General features: G+C 56.5%; 1 protein-coding gene across 2 annotated transcripts; it reads right to left on the minus strand.

The window, feature by feature from the left end:
• Positions 1 to 546: 546 nt before the first annotated feature.
• On the minus strand, positions 547 to 16,123 carry PDIA4 (protein disulfide isomerase family A member 4; the record flags this gene model as incomplete). 2 transcript variants are annotated; one of them, XM_084230199.1, is made up of 10 exons in its annotated part: positions 547 to 962; positions 2,431 to 2,664; positions 3,120 to 3,276; positions 4,585 to 4,736; positions 7,116 to 7,274; positions 7,382 to 7,587; positions 7,883 to 8,021; positions 9,476 to 9,681; positions 11,669 to 11,837; positions 16,036 to 16,123. In XM_084230199.1, the coding sequence occupies 10 exons, from the start codon at positions 16,121 to 16,123 to the stop codon at positions 547 to 549; spliced, it is 1,926 nt and encodes a 641-aa protein (XP_084086325.1). The 2 variants fall into 2 exon arrangements, with proteins under 2 accessions (XP_084086325.1, XP_084086324.1); XM_084230198.1 differs by having other exon boundaries at positions 3,120 to 3,279.
• Between the last annotated feature and the right edge of the window lie 1,688 nt (positions 16,124 to 17,811).

A 17,811-nucleotide genomic window follows, 5' to 3' on the forward strand; every position in this document is an offset into this window, starting at 1 on the left:
AGGCTCCTGGCCCTTGATGCTGGACCCCACTGGGGCCGGCTGGATTGGGCCCCTATGCCCCAGGTGGGTGCTCGGTGACTGTCCCCCGCCTAGCAGCACAGGAGGCAAACACAGAGCCCTGCCAGCCAGGTCTGCTCCTACTGAGAGCTCCTCAGACTATGATGAAATAAAAGGCAAAAATCAACATGATTTGGCAAAGGTTTTTTTAAACTTTAAATTAAAAAAAAGAAAAAAAAAAACATTCACACAAGAAGAGACTGAACTTATCTGCTCTGAGGAAATATATTAAAGAAAGTGAAAGGTTAAAAAAAAATCAAACCCCAAATAATGATAAAAATAGACGTTTCCTCTGTAAAAATCAGGCCTAAACTATCAAGTCATTCGTAGCTATTCAGTATTCAGAGCATGAGGTGAAATGCCAGAGTATAAAACAGTAAAAACAAACAAGGACACCCCGGGCCGCGCTGACTGGCAGCTCGGGCGCTCCGGCGCAGGCGCCTCCCGCGGAAGCCACAGTGTCTGACCCTCTCTGCGGACCGCGCGCCTTCAAAGTTCTTCCCGGGTCCTGCTCAGCTGTGTGGCATGTTCTTCGACAAACTTGCTCAATTGCTCCAGATCTCTATTTCCATCCTCAAATTTAATTGGGTTCTTTTTGTCCCCGCTAGGGGCAAAGTAGATGGTGGGGAACCCCTCGACTTTGTAGCGGTCGTGGGTGATGTCATTGGCGGTGGCGTCCATCTTGGCGATGACCAGATTCTTGTGGCCCTTGTACTTCTTGCCCAGGGCGGCGTAGACGGGCTCTAGCTGCTTGCAGTGCCCGCACCAGGGCGCGTAGAACTCGATGAGCACGTCCTTCTTGGGGTCCATGACGATGGAGTCGAAGGTCTTCCCCACCACGACCTTGACTGGGCCCTTGTTGTTCTTGGGCACAGGCTGGGATTTGATGACGGGCTTCAGTTTTCCTGCAAGTGGGGAGGGGAGGGAGCGTGAGCACAGAAAATGCCCCGGGCCCCGGGAGTTGACTGGTCTAGGTGGGGCCTTGTCTCCAAAGCCTACCCACAAACAGGCAACGCAGTCCTTGGGCTTCCTCATTTCTCCTACTCTCCCAGCCCCTGAAGGCCAGAGAGGGTGCAGCGCATCCCGAAACCGAGGTCAGACCGAGGCCACATAGGACATCAACTCTCCTCTGAGGTTTTCAGACACAGCAGAGCAGATGACACAACCCGAGCTCATGCAGAGGCGACTGACCTTAAACTGAACCCAAGTGGGTCGAGCTAAGAGCCTACCAACAAGGAGCCAAAATTAAAAGGCTGCGCCCCTCAGACCACATTTAGAGACAAGGGGTCCAGCAACAGGAATCCTGAAGGTGCAGTTACCTGAGAAAGCTTGTCCTTACACCGACCACTTCACAGCCAACCATCCAATCAAACCTGACCCAGCCTCACAGCTCCCCCATCCCAGCTTGCTCCTCTACCGCCACTCCTGTGAAAGCCCCTGCGCTCTTCAGGGTGGGGAGGCAGGATTGAGGTTCTCCTCCCTCTCCTTGCTGGAGGACCTTGCAGGCTTGCTCTCCTCCCAAGAGTCAGTGTCAGAGTACTGGCTTCTGTGCACACTAGCAGTGAGACCGCAGCGTAGTGGGGACCCTGCCCCAGGCCTGTTGGGCCTCTGGATCCTGTCCAGTGAGGCAGTCACAAGAGCAGCTGCCTGGGCAGAGTGGGCACTGGAGACCATAGTGGGAAGAGCATGTAGGGCAGGAGACAGCCTCCAAGCCTGTCCCAACCCAGCCAGTGTGAAAAAACTGGGTGACATACTCAGCCAAGAGCAATAAATACTTTCTCATTACAACCCCAGGCCACATTTACTACACGCACATTATTCCCAAGTCCAAACACCTGTTTTACCTTAAATGTTTTTAAAATAAGTTATCTTGAAATATTCAAGACATACATTTTTTTTTTCATATTTAAAAATAAGGCAAAAGAGAGGGCCTCCTTGGTGACGCAAGGGGTTAAGTCTCTTCACCACGAAGCTGTCCGCAGCCACTGCAGCACAAGTTCGATCCCCGACCAGGGAGCTACCCACATGGCGCAGCAGACCTCTCCTGTCTCCCCGCTGCTCCCCTCAGCAGTGGATTTCAGTAGATCCACCTGTTCTGCTCCCCACTCTGTCTCTGGTGAGCCCTCTCATTCCCTGCACCTCTGGCCTGCACCCCAGATCTTATATGCATAAAATAAATCTTTTTAAAAAAAAAAAGAGGAGGCAAAAAGAAAGATTCCCTGTTTCCATGCCCCGTCCTTCAGCACAGGAGAGAAAACCCGACATCAAGGCCAGGGCCAGACGAACCCTCCAGAGGAGTGAAGGGGCACCGCTATTGTGGTCAAGTGGCAGGCGGGGTGCCAGGGGTCCCCGTGGTCCACCCAGGAGACTCACCTTTCTTGAAAGCTGTGACAAACTCGCGGAGGGCGTCAGAGTCAAACTCATCGGGCTCCATGGCAAACTTGCGGCCACCCTCATCCAGGATGGCGGCGTTGACGTCCTCGCCACTCTCGCTGAGCCCCAGGTCCTTGACCTCCGTGGCAAAGTCATCCTCATCAGCCACAGCAAAGGTGTACTCAGGGAAGTCCTTAGCCACCTCCAGGACTTTGTTTCGCCAAAATTGAGTAGCTGCAATGAAGACCCAAGGCTGTGAGCTGAGTCTGAGATAAACTCAAGATTCTGTTGCTCATATTCCCTGACCCAGTCCCAGCCCCAAGGTACCTCAAGCAGACAAGCATTTCTGAAAAAGCCTCTGCGAGCAGGTGGGCCATGGTGAGAAGGCCAAGGTGTCTGTGAGGCCTGTGTCCAGGGACACAAGCCTCAGCTGTCTGGGAAGCAGGGGCTGGGCTAGTACTTGCTCTGCTGCGTCCGAGCCAAGTCTCAGCTCTGAGCTGGACTGGACTCTGAGCAGCCCTCCTACAGAAAAATGGAAGGCAAGTGGGTAGCTATACATGCAGCACAGGAAGAAAAGGACCCTAGTGCCAGAGCCAATACCGGCTACCAGGCTGCAGGCCTGGGGCAGGATTCCTAAGTGCATGAGCAGAGCGCCCACACCTTCAGAGCTGGCCCCTGGGGACCCTCACCTGCACGGTAATCAAAGCTGAAATCCACGCTGTAGTATACAACCACCAGGGGGCGCTTGGAGTACCGCTTGGCGTCGTTGGATGTCCTGCGGTGACCCACCAGGGGCAGCGCGTGCTTTAACACGTAGTCCTTGATGGCCGACCCTTCCGTGGAGCCCTGCTTCAAAGTGGGGACAGGTGAGGAGCAGGCCCCAAAACGGTGTCCCACCTTTTATTGTTGTTAATGACATCTTTGAGGATGAACTGTTTTGGGGTTCCCCCAACCAGCACACCCCAGGATCTCCCTGTTATTTTTGGGGGTTCCTTTCCCTCCAGTAAATTTTATGTGAGCTTGGCAGGCGACCGCAGACACCTTGTGCCCTCTTCTCTGGTCTGAGCTCAAAGTCGGTGTCAATTAGGAAGTGGAGGAGGAAGGCGTGGACCCAATGGCATAGTCCCAGCAGTTAAGGTCCCCCGAATGGCCCTTCCAGGGACACTTAGGGACGCCCAGAGCACAGGAGGGTGAGAGGAGGAGAGGGAAAGGGAGGGAGCCCCTCACCTGCCCACACACAGTCAAGCAAGCAGGCATATAAGGCTTGGAGCTCGGCCTTGAGAAACCAACCCTGTCCGCACGCTGCGCCAAGCTGTGTGGTTTCAGGTGGGAGCCTGGGCCAGACAAGTGCGGGGTTGGGTGAGGCTGCTCCACCTCAAACTGCCCCCTGCCCACCATGGGGAGGCAGGTTGTCAGGCCAGGGGATGGGGTGGGGGCTCCTAAGCCTGGTTCACGAGGTGGCTTTTCAGGGGAGATGGCACCTGTGACTGGCTGGGTGCACAGTCCCGAGAGAACACGGCGCTCAGGGATGTCAGCAGAGGGATGTGCAGTGTTCTGGAGGCTTCTGCGGGGTCCCAGTCACCAAGGACCTGGGCCCCTCGGATAGCAGTCCCACAACATACAAGAAAACTGAGGCCCGGCGAGGCCAAGTTTCTACCCCAAGGTCACAGAGCTAGAAGTGGGGGTGAGCTCCACGCTCGAGTCCCAGCTGGTTGGGACAGTCAGGCAAGTGCCCGTGTGGCACTGAAGGCTGGGCAGGGCTTGCCAGAGGCATGGTGCCCAAGTCTCCGAGGCACACTCAGCGGCTCCCCCTGTGACCACAGACCTGTTATCACCCTGCAGGCCTTGGCTGGAGCCGCCTGCCAGAGCACATGCCTGTCAAGAGCAAGGCCAGGTGCACAGCAGGCCCTTGTGGTGGGTGTCTAGGGGCCAGTGCTGGCTCAGCGGGAGGCATGAAGAGAGGGAGTAAATCCTTAGGCAAAAGCAGGCAGAGCTCTGCCAGGGCCCTTGGCCCCAGTCCTGCAGGGACAAGACAGCCCCTCCCCTAACCCGAACACAAATGCCCTCCAGGCTAGGCTGGCACCCAGACCCTCCATGTGGAGCAAACCTCCACATTACAATACCCCACAGGCAGCAGGCAAATCTCTCACCCACCTGGATGTCCATCACCCGGCTCTTGGGCTCGTACTTGGACCGGAACTTCTCAGGCTGCATCATGACCAACTTGCTGGTAGAGACTTTCAAGAATTTGGCTATGTCCGTGCTGAAAGTGTGCTGGAATCTGTAATCTTCTCGCAGGTTGTTAGCTGGGAAATAAACAGAAAGAGAAAAGGTCGGGCCTCCCCGGTGGCGCAGCGGTTGAGCACTGGGTTGCGAAGCTGCCCGCAGCCTCTGCGGTGCTGGTTCCATCCCTGGCTGCTCCCCAGCCACCGGAGGAGGGTCCCGCATGGCACGCAGACCTCTCCTGCCGCCCGCTGCTCCCCTCAGCAGTGTACTTTGGTCCTTCTGCCTGCTCTGCTCCCCGCTCTGGCTCTGGTGAATTCTCTCACCCTCCCGCACTTCTGACTGTACCCAGTGCATGTATAAACAAAACAAACAAACAAACAAACAAACAAACAATAAATAAATAAATAAATAAATAAATAAATAAAATAAATAAATAAATAAAAACATGCCTCTAAAAAAAAAGAAAGAGAAAAGGTCAACGATTAAATGTGCTCAGTGGCCGAGGTTTGTTCATCGCCCACAGTGGCCAAAGCAAAGGCCCTGACAAAGTGACGACCACCGGGCATGGCATAGAGACACCGGGAGCTTGGACACTTGAAGAGGGTTTACTCTTAAAAACCCGGGACAGGGCCTCCCCGGTGGCGCAGCGGTTGAGCACTGGGTTGCGAAGCTGCCCGCAGCCTCTGCGGCGCCGGTTCGATCCCCGGCTGCTCCCCGGCCACCGGAGGAGGGTCCCACATGGCGCGCAGACCTCTCCTGCCACCCGCGGCTCCCCTCAGCAGTGTACTTCGGTCCTTCTGCCTGCTCTGCTCCCCGCTCTGGCTCTGGTGAATTCTCTCACCCTCCCGCGCTTCTGACTGTACCCAGTGCATGTATGAACAAAACAAACAAATAAAATAAATAAATAAATAAATAAAAACATGCCTCTATTTAAAAAAAAAACAAAAAAACAAAAAAAAAAAAACAAAAAAAAACCCGGGACAGGTGTAAATTACAGCCTAAAAAACCGTACCTTGGAATTTGCGAGGGAAAAAAAAACCTCAAGAAAAACCCTACAGCTGGGGCCTCCCCTGTGGTGCAAGGGGTTAAGCATCGCACTATGAAGCAATCCGCAGCCTCTGCAGCATGAGTTCAATCCCAGGCCGGACAGGGAGAAACCCACAGGGTGCAGCAGACCTCTCCTGTCTCACCCACTGCTCCCCTCAGCAGTGGATTTCAGTAGAGCCACCTGTTCTGCTCCCCACTCTGTCTCTGGTGAGTCCTCTCACCCTCCCCCCCCCCCCGCATCTCTGGCCTGTACCCCAGCTCTTGTATACATAAATAAATCTTTAAAAAAAAAAAAAAGGGGGCCTCCCTGGTAGTGCAGCAGTTGAGCGCTGGGCTGCAAAGCTGCCTGCAGCCTCTGCAGAGCCGGTTCAATACCTGGCTGCTCCCTGGCCACTGGAGGAGGGTCCCACATGGCGCGCAGACCTCTCCTGCCGCCCGCTGCTCCCCTCAGCAGTGTGCTTCGGTCCTTCTACCTGTTCTGCTCCCTGCTCTGGCTCTGGTGAATTCTCTCACCCTCCCACGCTTCTGACTGTACCCAGTGCTTGTATAAATAAATAAATAAAATAAAATAAATCTTTAAAAAAGAAAAACCTAGAGCAAATTTCTCAGACATGACAGCCAACTGCTGGCTCCTGGGCTAAGTGCAGTGCTTTCATTTAAATCTTGTGAAACTCCCAAGATGAAACCCCATGCTGAGGCTACTGAAGAGCGGGGCGGCAGGCTTGTCCTGGAAAGGCCCAGGGAATGCAGAGATGGTGCAGCTCCTCTCAGAAGCCATGGGCCAGGACACCTGCCCCTGGAAGAGTAGACCCAGGCAGACAATGGACATGGGAAGGGGCAGAGAACACAGTCGGCAGCTGTTCATCAGGGTTTCGCACCTCAGACTGGAAAAGACTGGTGTTTATTGGGCACTTGGTACTTCCAGGCTCTTTACCAACTGCCTCATCTGCAGCATCTCCATGAACCCCTGAAGTAGCAAAGATCACGGCGGGGGACAGAACACACTGTCCGAGACGTCACCACCTGTGGCCCAGCCCTAGCAGGTTATATGACACACATAACCAGCGGGGCCAAGACTCAAACCTGGTTCTCACTCAGGAGCCCTCCCTTCTGTTCAAGGCTCCCCTGCAGAGGTGCTCTGGGAAGGGCACAGAGGTGGATGAAGAACCCGGATGAAGCTGGTTCCTGAGAAGCGAGGAGGGAGAGAGATGGAATAACCAGAACCCTCTACTTAGTGAGGACGAGGTCGCATCACTGTGACCCCGCGCCCTGAAGGAAAGCTCGCTCCCATAGAGGCTGTCTCGATCTTCTATCAAGCCACCTCCAACTGACGTGGAAGCAGAAGACTCCCCAGCAGCCGCAGACAGCCCGGCCTGTGCCGGCCTGTGCACGCACCAGGCTGGAGCACTCACCGGCCTCCTGGTACAGCTGGTAGGCCGGGTCGCTCTCCCCCTGGAAGACCCCGATGATGAGCACGTCATCTCCGTCCTTCAGGAGCTCCTGCACCTGCTTCAGGGTTGGAATCTCCTTGGAAGGCGGCCCGGACTGCTCAATCATGTAGTCCACGATACCTGTGGGCAGAGATGGGCCTGAGCAGGGGCTGGGTGCTGGGGCACCCACCCCAGTCGCCAGGAGCCCCTGCCCACCCGTCCACCGGCAGAGGAAGGGAGCAGCCTACCGTATTTTTCCCGTGGGCCGTTGTAATCAAAAGGCTTGCCCTTGCGGAAGATCTTCAGGGTGGGGTAGCCAGAGACATCGAACTTCTTGGCCAGGTCAGTTTCCGTGGCGGCGTCCACCTTCGCCAGAGGGATCGGGGGTGAGCGCTTGCTCAGCTCCTTGGCCGCCTTCTCATACTCAGGGGCGAGCTTCTTGCAGTGCCCACACCTGCAGGAGGAAGCCAGTGTGTCAGGGTTCCTCCAGGGTGGATGCACCCTCCCAGCCAGGTGGGAACACCCCCCCACCCGGGCTCACTCTCGTTTAGGCCAGAGCCTGAAAACACTCCAGAATCAGAACCAGCTGAGCCACAAGGAACTCACCCGGACAAGCGCTGCTGCCCTGCCCACTCCAGGCCTGTGTCTGGCTCACCTATCCCCAAAGACTTAGAAGCAGCAGCCCTCTCCACACAGATGGGCTCTGCACAGGCCCCAGCAACACCCGAGTCACATGACCCACGACTCACCAGGGGGCATAGAACTCCACCAGAATGATGTCTGCGTTGCTGACCACTTCGTCGAAGTTGTCTTTGGTCAACACAAGCGTGACTTCTGGGGGAGGCGTCCAGTTGGGCTGGGAGACTTCTTTGACCTTGGCGACAATTTCTGAAAGAAACCAAGAGACTGAGTGCCCGCAGGCCCCATGCCACGATGCTTCACCAGCTCCAGGGACAGGTGCAGAACAGGGAAGGTGGAGGGCCTACGTGGGACCTCCTGAAAGCCAGCCGCACCTCCCGAGGGCTTTGCGGACAGTCAGCGCCATGCAGGCCTGAGGCCCATTGTGCCCGCTGCTGTGACCAGCCAGAAAACAAGACCTGCCCTTTCACCACCTGTGATGTCACCCACCAGCGGCCTCCAAGAGGACATGCCCTTATCATGCAGGCACATGTGTGCCCACTCACTAGCTGTCACGTCACACAATACACGCAGAACATGAGAAAAACAGACAGAGGAGCCGCAGCTTTGGTGCTCGGGCGCAGTCACTAGGAAGTGTCGCCTCCCTCATTCCTCAGAGAGGATCCAACAGCGGAGAACACAGAGCATATTCTCTCGAAGCACTTTCCAAAGGGTCTTAGGAGCAGAGCAGCAAACTCTGAGATGCTTTCTTGCGGCGGAGCTGGCCCCAGGCCAGGCGTGCACCCCTGCAGTGCCCTGGAGTTCACCGAGGTGCACGGGCGGCAGCTCGGCAGCAGCCAGGGGCAAATGCCGCACCCCACCTGGCCAGTTAACCCGAGGACAGCCCAGGGTAACACATCACCCGGCCCACAGACAGATACAGTGTGAAAATAAGGCTCCGTGGGCATGACTATCTTCGTGCCCCCCGCCCCCCACCCCAGTGCTCAGAGGATCACAGAACAGACTCACACCAGGTGGAAGAGAACCCTGAGGTAAGTGCGAGAGCCCCTGCATTCTGGGACACAGCCCAAGGCCTGGCCCAGGAGGGCGCTCATCCCAGACAAGGGCAGCTTGTGGCCCACAACCTGGGCCCTGGCACTTCCACGGCCCCATGGTAACATTTTAGTGATTAAAAGAGAAATGACTGTGCTAAAGTATGTCCGCTTAACACCATGTACTCGGTGCCTAACGCAAGTCACGGAGGGACCGTCAGGCCCCTGGTGGGTCTCCACTTGCTGTGGACCCCGTGGACGGCACCCTCAGCAAGTCCTGCGCCCTCCAAAGAAATGCAGGTTATGGAGCTTGACCTGAAGCTTAGAGAGCTGGGAGCCCACCAGGCCCCGAGGTGGGTCTGCTGCCGCCGGACTGAAGGAGGAGAAGAGCTGCTCCTCTAGGGTTCCAGCAAGCCCCTCGGCCTCGGGTCCTTCTCAACACATCTGCACCAGACCCTGCGTGTCGGGGTCTGAAGTGGGACGCTGGTTCAAGGACACGCTCACCTGTTACCTTGAACATGCCACAGAGAGTGCTCCCTAGTCTGGTGCACGGTGCTCCCACATCACTGGCTTATCCTCCTTTCTCTCCACTACCAGATCCTCACTGCCCTCACTCTCGCCCTCAGGGAGAGGCCGGACCCGACTTCAGCCCACAGCACAAGCGCCACTCACCGTCCTGGGTCCTGGAGCCCTCGTAGTCGACAGCCTGCCCCTTCTTAAGGATCTTGATGGTGGGGTAACCGCTCACATCAAACCTGCTGGCCAGGCCCGACTCAGCAGTTGCGTCGATCTTGGCGACAGGAATGGGGGGGTCATTCTCCTTCAAGGTACTGGCGATTTTCTCATATTCTGGAGCAAACTGCTTGCAATGTCCACACCTGAGAATTCAATCAAGGAGAAGCAGGTTAACTTACGTCAAGCGGTGCACGCAAGAATCGCATCAGGGCCAGAAACGTGCACCATTAAGAGGAGCAAGACAGGGCCTCCCTGGCGGCACAGGTGGGTGAAGACTCAGCTATATCAAGCTATCACCTGCTACTGCAGCTTGAGTTCTATCCCTGGTCAGGGAGCTACCCACATGGCACAGCAGACCTCTCCTGTCCAGCATGCTGCTCTCCTCAGCAGTGTATTTCAGTGGATCTGCCTGTTCTGTGCCCCACTCTGTCTCTGATGAATTCTCTCATTCCTCGGCACTTCTGGCTTACACCCCAGTTTTTTTTTTTTTCACCCCAGTTCTTGTATGCATAAAAATAAATCTTAGGTGCTCCCCGGTGGCGCAGCGGGTTGAGCGCAGCGCTGTGAACCTGTCCGCAGCCTCTGCAGCACCATTCGATTCCTGGCCGGCAGGGAGATTCCCACATGGTGCAGCAGACCTCTCCTGCTGCTCCTGCTGCTCCCCTCAGCAGTGTATTTCGGTTATCTGCCTGTCTGCTCCGCACTCTGTCTCTGGTGAATCCTCTTACCCTCCCACACCTGTGGCCTGTACCCCCACTCTTGTATAAAAATAAATAAAAATCTTTTAAATAAATAATAAATCTAAAAAAAAAAAAAAAAAAAGAGGCACAAGAAACGAGGCAACATGACAGGGAGGCCCAGGGCGCCGGAAGCCACAGACCCAGGTTCACCTCCCAGCTCTGGTGTTCAATATCATGAAACCACAGGATTTTCTTTCCAAGTTTGGCCAGAGAAACTCTTCAGGGGGGTCTGCGAGGTCAAAATTCTGTATGAAGGGCCTCCCTGGTGGCACAGTGGTTGAGCACTGGGTTGTGAAGCTGCCCGCAGCCTCTGCAGCACTGGTTCAATCCCCGGCCGCCCGGGGAGGTCCCACATGGTGTGCAGACCTCTCCTGCCGCCCGCTGCTCCCCTCAGCAGTGTACTTCGTCAGTCTGCCTGCTCTGCTCTCCCCTCTGGCTCTGGTGAGTTCTCTTACCCTCCTGCGCTTCTGACTGTACCCAGTGCTTATATAAATAAATTAATTAAAAAAAAAATTCTGTATGAAAACCACTATTTCACGCAATCCCTCAGAGCCAGCGGAAACTGGCCAGTCACCCTGGCTGGCGACAATGCAGTATTCTGATGCTAAGCGTGCCAGCGTTGGCTGCTTTACAATGAATGCAGTAAAGAACATTTATGAATATCTTTTATTAAAATATTTTAATGTACTATTAATAAAGTAATTTACTTTTTAAAGATTTATTTCTGCATACAAGAGCTGGGGTGCATGCCAGAGGTGCAAGGAGGGTGAGAGAATTCACCAGAGACAGAGCAGGGAACAGAACAAGCAGGTCCACTGAAATCCACTGCAAGGGGAGCAGCAGGGAGACAGGAGAGGTCTGCTGCGCCCTGTGGGTCAGCCTCGTGGCCACGGATTGAACTCAGGCCACAGTGGCTGGAAATAGCTTGATAGTGCTGAGACTTACACCCTGCGCCACCAGGGAGGCCCTGTTTAGGTATTTTTATAGAAAAACCCTCATACCATACTTGAACACAGGCACTGGCCAACGACATAGTGTGTCTGACTCCGAGAAGCAGGGAAGGGATTATGAGAGCAAACACAGCGGGGTGGGGAGGAACACAGGAGCCACGGCGCCCTGCACCATGAGGGCAAAAGACAGGAAAGTGGGTACCTGGCTCTGCCTCTCCAGGGAGCCAGACATGCCCCACTTACTGGACATCGCAGGCAGGAGGGGCACAGGCTGTAAGGAGCTGCACCTGGCCCCCCAGCACAGCTGGGCAAGCCCCTCCCCCACCGGAACCACATATTCTTGACTTGAATCCTGGACGCGGGACCAGCGGGCACCCAGCTCCTCCAGGACGCTAATGGATGCTGGATGAGGTGAGGGGGGTCAGGCATGTGGGCCTTACCAGGGAGCGTAGAACTCCAGCAGCACCGTGTCCTTGTCAGCCACAAAGTCGTCAAAGTTCGCATCTTTCAGCACAAAGACACCGTTTTCTTCCTTAACTTCCAAGTCCTCGTCTTCGTCCTCGTCTTCCTCCTCGTCCTCATCCTCCATGGCATCTTCTTTGTTAGCATCTGAACGGAGAGTCCCCAGGCTGGTCAGGAAACCATCAACTCGCCTCCCTAAGACTCTCCCAGAACCCCAAACCCTCAAAACGTGTCATGAATCTGCGAGGCCCTGCAGGCAGCAGTGCTCACCTGGGCCCGCCCAGAGATCAGGCTCTAAGTTTGCAGACTGGGTGTGGTCACCACTCAGAGCTCGTGGTTAAGAGGTGGTTGATAACCCCAGGTCTAGAATTTAAAGTCAAAACTCCACAGCAGCACTTGGAGGATAGGACAGGGCCCATGCCAGCTATAGCGCCCCCCCCCCCTTGCTTTCTGCATGCTTCCTGCCCAGACAGACCCCCGGCTGCAGCCGCCTCCCCATCTGAGCCAGCCCTCAGGCCTGAAGGCTTGTCAGGCCACGTTTTAATTCAAGGTTCTTTGACCCATACCCCAGCTCTGCCGTTGGGCACCTCATTTCGCGGTGCCCCACCTCTGTGCTCAAAGGCAAGGTGACTTCCACACCAGACTTCCAGCCTGTCCTTGGGAAAGACTGAAGCGTGATGGGGAAGAGGGTAAGGAATTAGGTCTGACTTACAAAGCCAGTTCTGAGTCATCTCCAGAGGGGGTGTCACCCCTTGAAGAAGTTTAGGGATTTCAGGTCAACACGCACCAAAACATGCTACAGACACCGCCTCGGCAGGGAGCCCGCCGGAGGTCAAGAACGAGGGGCCGAGCGCGTCTCACCGAGGCTCAGCAGGTTTGGTGTTTTCTTTTGGCCAAACTAGAGTGCTAAGGCACACGAGCACAGGCCTCGGGAACGTGGCTCTCCCGCCCGGCAAATGGTCACGAACACGCGTCACCTCCGAAGCCTGACCGCTCCAAGGGGCCGGCGGGTCTTTCGGACAAGCTGCCCCAGAGATAGTGCAGTACCGTGAGCTACTGCTTTGAAGACACAATGCTCCCCCGAGCCCAGGAGTCAAGTCCTGGCAGTAAGTCAGGGAAGCAGGCACAGCGGCACCCCTGCCCCACCCCCAAAACAAACTTGAGGCCCTTGTTTCCTGGGACAAGTTCCTTCCCCTGTCCACCCACCCCCGGGGCTGGGCCGCAGCTCTCCCATCCCACTCCCCTATTTTGCACATTTTGGGGAGAGAGCATTAAGAACCAGGCTCTCTGCTTCACCGCTGCGGCCTGAGTGTGATCCTGGCCAGGGAGTTGACCCACAGGGCGCAGCAGACCTCTCCTGTCTCCCCGCTGCTCCCCTCAGCAGTGGATTTCAGTAGATCCTCCTGTTCTGTTCTGGTGAAGCCTCTCACCCCCTGCACCTCTGGCCTGCACCCCAGCTCTTCTATGGGGCGGGGAGGAACCGGCTCCCTGGATGCGCAGGGGGCCAGACCCCAGAGAAGACAAACTCCACTGGGGGAGGGCCATGCACACTCTCTGCCCCGTCCCCGTGCATGGAGGGCCTAATGTTCTTGGGGAACCTCTGAACTTAACGTTGGCTGGCTGGGGGTTCGGACATGTCCAGAATTAGTGTCTGCCCCTGAGCCTGCAGGGCCAGTTCTGTGCTCCCCTAGGACAGCCTATGGACCTCAGTGACAGGTGCTTTCAAGAGGGCTGGTCTCCCTCACCTCTCTTCAAAGTCCTACCGAGGGGGGCACGAGGCTGCAAACCTGGTGGGGAGGAGGGTCCTACAGGTTCTCTGCTCCAGTGAGGGGAGCGAGGAGGGGCCCGGAGGCTGCAGAGGCCTGCCTGGCTGTGAGCTACCCAGTGAGGCGGGGTTCTCCAGCCATGCCTACCCACGCTGCCTCACAGGTGCCTCACAGTAGCGCAGGGGTAGGGGGCAAGCTGGAGAGAAAGCACTCGGGCAGAACGCGGCCAAGGGGGATTCAGCATCTACTCCACAGGGAGGAGGTGAATTTACAAAACAGAGAAGCAAAGCTGCCTCTCAGCCGGAAGCTGCCATCTGTGAAAGGGTATGGGAAACTCATTTCTTGAAACCTTAAACAAGGTAATTTCCGTTTTTATTGTTTAAGGACGGCAAGCAAAAAGCCAGGACCTAATCACGGTCTCTAGCTGTCTAGGCAGGACGCCTCCCCGTCCATTCCCCCAGAACGCGGACAGCCCGGACTGAATCAGTCTGGTGAGTTTCTGGAGAAGGCGCCGCTCTGTGTTCCCACCCCCTGCAAGGAAAACACCCCACTCAATGCGGGGGAGACCACACCTCACTAGGCTTCACTTTGAAATCCAATTAAATCCAGTCTCCCCGCACCTTCCGGAAAGTATCCTCCTCCTCACCAGTGTGGCCTCTCACACCATCTCCACGTGGCTTGGCCAACAGGGAAACGCCACTGCTGAAATGTGGGGCCCCGTGTCATCTGGGGGACATAAGAAGCGATCCTTTGTCCACACCACCACCCGGCCTGGACGCTGGCCACGCCTTCAGGGTATCCCCACCACCACAGAAGAGCTTGCCATGTTCAAACTCCACCACTGGTCAGCACCTAACGGCCTGTACTGGACAGTGACAGAAATGTGTGATCAGCTATGACATCACTACGTGCCAGGCGCCTCTCCCCTTGTGGGAAACACATTACACCCACTTTCCAGAAGACACAGAGCGCTTTATGTCTCCTACCCGTGGACCACCCAGCTACCAGGGCAGGGTCTATCCAGATCACTGACTTATCTGCTCTACTAGAGTGTCCATTAGGTTTTCTTCCCAGTGCGCACTGGAGGCAGAAAAGCCTGGTGGCTACCACTCACACAGAAAGACACCCGAGCCCCTTCTTAGCACTACTCGCAAGTGAATTTCCCTTTGTTTTTTACAACTAAGCCAATCCCCAACAGGCAGCAACAAAGAGTTTTCAAAATATTTCCCTTCACTGCTCTCCCCGCGAAGAAGTGAACGGCCCAGTGATTTCTGCCCTGAGACATGGCCAACCCTGCCGTCCGTGGTTGATGCCATCCGAGCTTAAATGCCACCGAGGAACCAGGCTCTTGGGGTGGATGGGGAAACCTCAGCACGTCACTCTACTGTTTGAATTTAGAATGTGAGAGGCCAAAAAGGAAGACAAAACCAAAACCTAAAAGACTTGGAACATCCAGGGTGAAGAAGCTACAAAGTGGAGACCCCCCCCAAAATCCACAGGACAGTGATCTGAGTGTAACTGGAGGACTAGAAGCCGCAGCCACCCCAGAGGGCCCTGTGGCCATGACAACTCGATTCCAGGGTCACTCCAGAGCTTCCCAGGGCTTCTGCTGCCTGAGTGACCTGTGACCCAAATGATCACTCTCACAGGCCTCTTAAGAATCACCCCCAAAATCAAATCACTGGGTGAAAACCAAGACAAAACTATTTTGCTTTTCAGCAGCGTCCAAAGGTACCCTCCATTCTTCTGGGCCTCAAACTCGCATGCGCCCTCCCCCCCACCCCCCTGCCCCAAAAATCTTCTGCCTAAGGAGCCGTGAAAAACTTGTTCTAACATTCAGACTCTGCGGCTCGCCCCGCATTCCGCTGGGGTGTACTTGGGGGACTCGACTTGGACAGAGGCCCGAGGCGGCAGGCGCCCGGCTCGGCTCCCCCGCAGGTGCGCGCTGGTTTCCTATCGGGACTCGCGCGCAGGTGCGTTACTCAACCTGCTTGAAGGTGTAAAGGTCGCATCCCCCGCCCGCCAACACTAGAGAAGGGCGGTCATCTACGTGAGAACCAACTCACTGGGGAAAAACAGTCATTGCTCCTCCCCAAAAAAAGGCCGGCGAGCGCCGGGCCGCCGTGTTCTCGGGGCGCAGCCTTCGGGCCGGGCCTGCGCCCCCTCACCGGCGCCCCTCGGGCCGCTCCCCGGGAGCTGGTGCGCAGCGCAGCGCCGGGCGCGGACCTCGCCCCGGGCCCGACGCAGGCTCCCCGGCTCCGCCGAGACGCGGCCCAGCCGAGCCCGCCCCGCCGCGCCGCGGCCTCCCGTCCAGGCCCACCGGGGCTTCCCCAGGAGCGGAGCCCCGGCGGCCGGACGCGCCCGCGGCCCCCGCCCCCCGGGAAGCAGCGGCCCCCGCCCGGGGTCCCGCCGCCCGAGCGCCCCTTGTGGGGGCTGCCCCGGCCTCCCCGCCTCCTGCCGGGGCCCCTCGCGGCCGGGCCCGGCCCCCGCCCCGAAACTCCAGCAAGTGGGCGGCGCCCCCCGGGGGGCCCCGCGCACGCGGGCCGCGGCCCCCGGCGCCCCCCGCCCCCGCCGCTCACCGTCGTCCGGCCCGCGGGCGCCCGCCGCGGCCAGCAGCTGCGCCAGCGCCAGCAGCAGCGCGAGCAGGCAGGCCTTCCGGGGCCTCATGGCGGCGGGCAGAGCGCGGCCTCCGGCGCTGCGGCTCGCGCTCCGGCCTCGGGGGCGCCTCGCGCGAAGAAAGACGCCCCGGGACGCGCCGGCGGGACGGCTGGGGGCGGGGCGAGCCGCGGGGCGACCAATCCCGGCGCGGCCCGGGCGCTGCGCGCGGCGCCGCCCACCCGTCCTCCTCCGCACGCCGCGCCGCGCCCCGCGTTTAAAGCTCCGGGCGCTAACGTGAGGTGCCCCGCTCCTGATTGGCTGCGCCGCAGCCACCAATCAGCGGCTGCCACTCGGTTTGCCGGGAGCGCACAGGCTGAAGGAGGGAGGGGGGAGGAGAACAAAGCCGGGGGACCGGGGCCTGAGGGGCGGGGCCAGGACACGCCACGGAGCGCGATTGGTCGGGGGCGCGGGGGGCGGTACACGGGGCGGAGCCTGGGGCAGGCGGGGGGGGCGGGGCTGCGGCGCCGGCCGCCGAACTTGGCAGGAACACGTGTGCCCCGCGGAGCGGCCGAGAGCCTGGCCGCGCCCCCTGCCCGGGGAGGTCGGGGCCGCAGCACCCGGGGGTCCCGCCCAGTCCGTTGGGGAGTGATGGGGCTGCCGTGTCTGCTGCATGCTCATGTTGGTTTCCTTTTTTTGCTTGAACAAATAAAAGTTCACACTCCATGCCCGGGTTAAAACAGGGTTGGGGGCAGGGATGCGCATTCGGTAAAAAGTGAATCCAGAGCTAGGATCTGGGGAGGCTTTTCTTAACGGTTTCATCTATGAACAGGTCATCAGTCTGTTTATTCCTCTCTGATATTCTGCAAAAGTGACAGACCAGCTACACAGTCTAGTAGATTACAAAAGTCTACCCCTGGTCTTCAAATTCTCCTCTTTGAACCAAATTTAGAAAAAACATTAAGATACTGACTTGTTTGTCGAGTCTGTGGTTTGCATTAGAGCCTGCGATTTCTTTGACACCTGGCGATTTGTGTGCCTGCGGAGTTATGGAAGACAAATAGGGCAAAATCACAACAAATGAGTGTTTCTCTGTGTATACAGATTGTAAGTAAAGAAGAAAGAAAACTGACCACTCACAGACGTTAGCAATTAGTGAATTTTAACTTAATGCATTTTTTATTGCACTCCTGTGAATCAGATCATTCCCCTCTCAGTTTTGTAGGGCAAAAAAATATATACAACCAACATTTACACGACCCCTTACACTGCGTGATTTGTTAATATGCTCTGAAAAGAGAATAGCAAAGCATTCAATATCATTTTAAAGAGCTCTTCAAAAAGATAAAAGCCTGGCCAGAATATCTGTCTTTCCTATAGTTTTATAGTTTCCTATTGTTATAGGACAGGGAGAGGGGCAGCAGGGAACCTCCCCCTTTCCTGGGACCACCCTGTTACACTATAAGTTCTAATTAAACTGAGAGAAATGAGCACCCCCCCCCAACCCAGATGTAGGACAAATACAACCAATTTCACTAAGACCCTTTGCTAATACAAGAGATGGGAGAAGCCTTTCAAAATGAACTGTGTGTGGGTAAAAACAGTATTATATTACGTGTGAAATTTAATTATCACGCTTTTTTTTAGAAGCATTTGGGGTATAGCAACAGAAGTTCATTCAACGGCAAAATATTACTTTATCAAGTTTAAAAGGTCATTGTTCCCTCTTTATCCCTAAATTTCAACCAGTTTGGTTATGG

This window comes from Talpa europaea (assembly GCF_964194135.1).
Source record: "Talpa europaea genome assembly, chromosome: 3".
In the NCBI taxonomy this organism is placed as follows: Eukaryota; Metazoa; Chordata; class Mammalia; order Eulipotyphla; family Talpidae; genus Talpa; species Talpa europaea.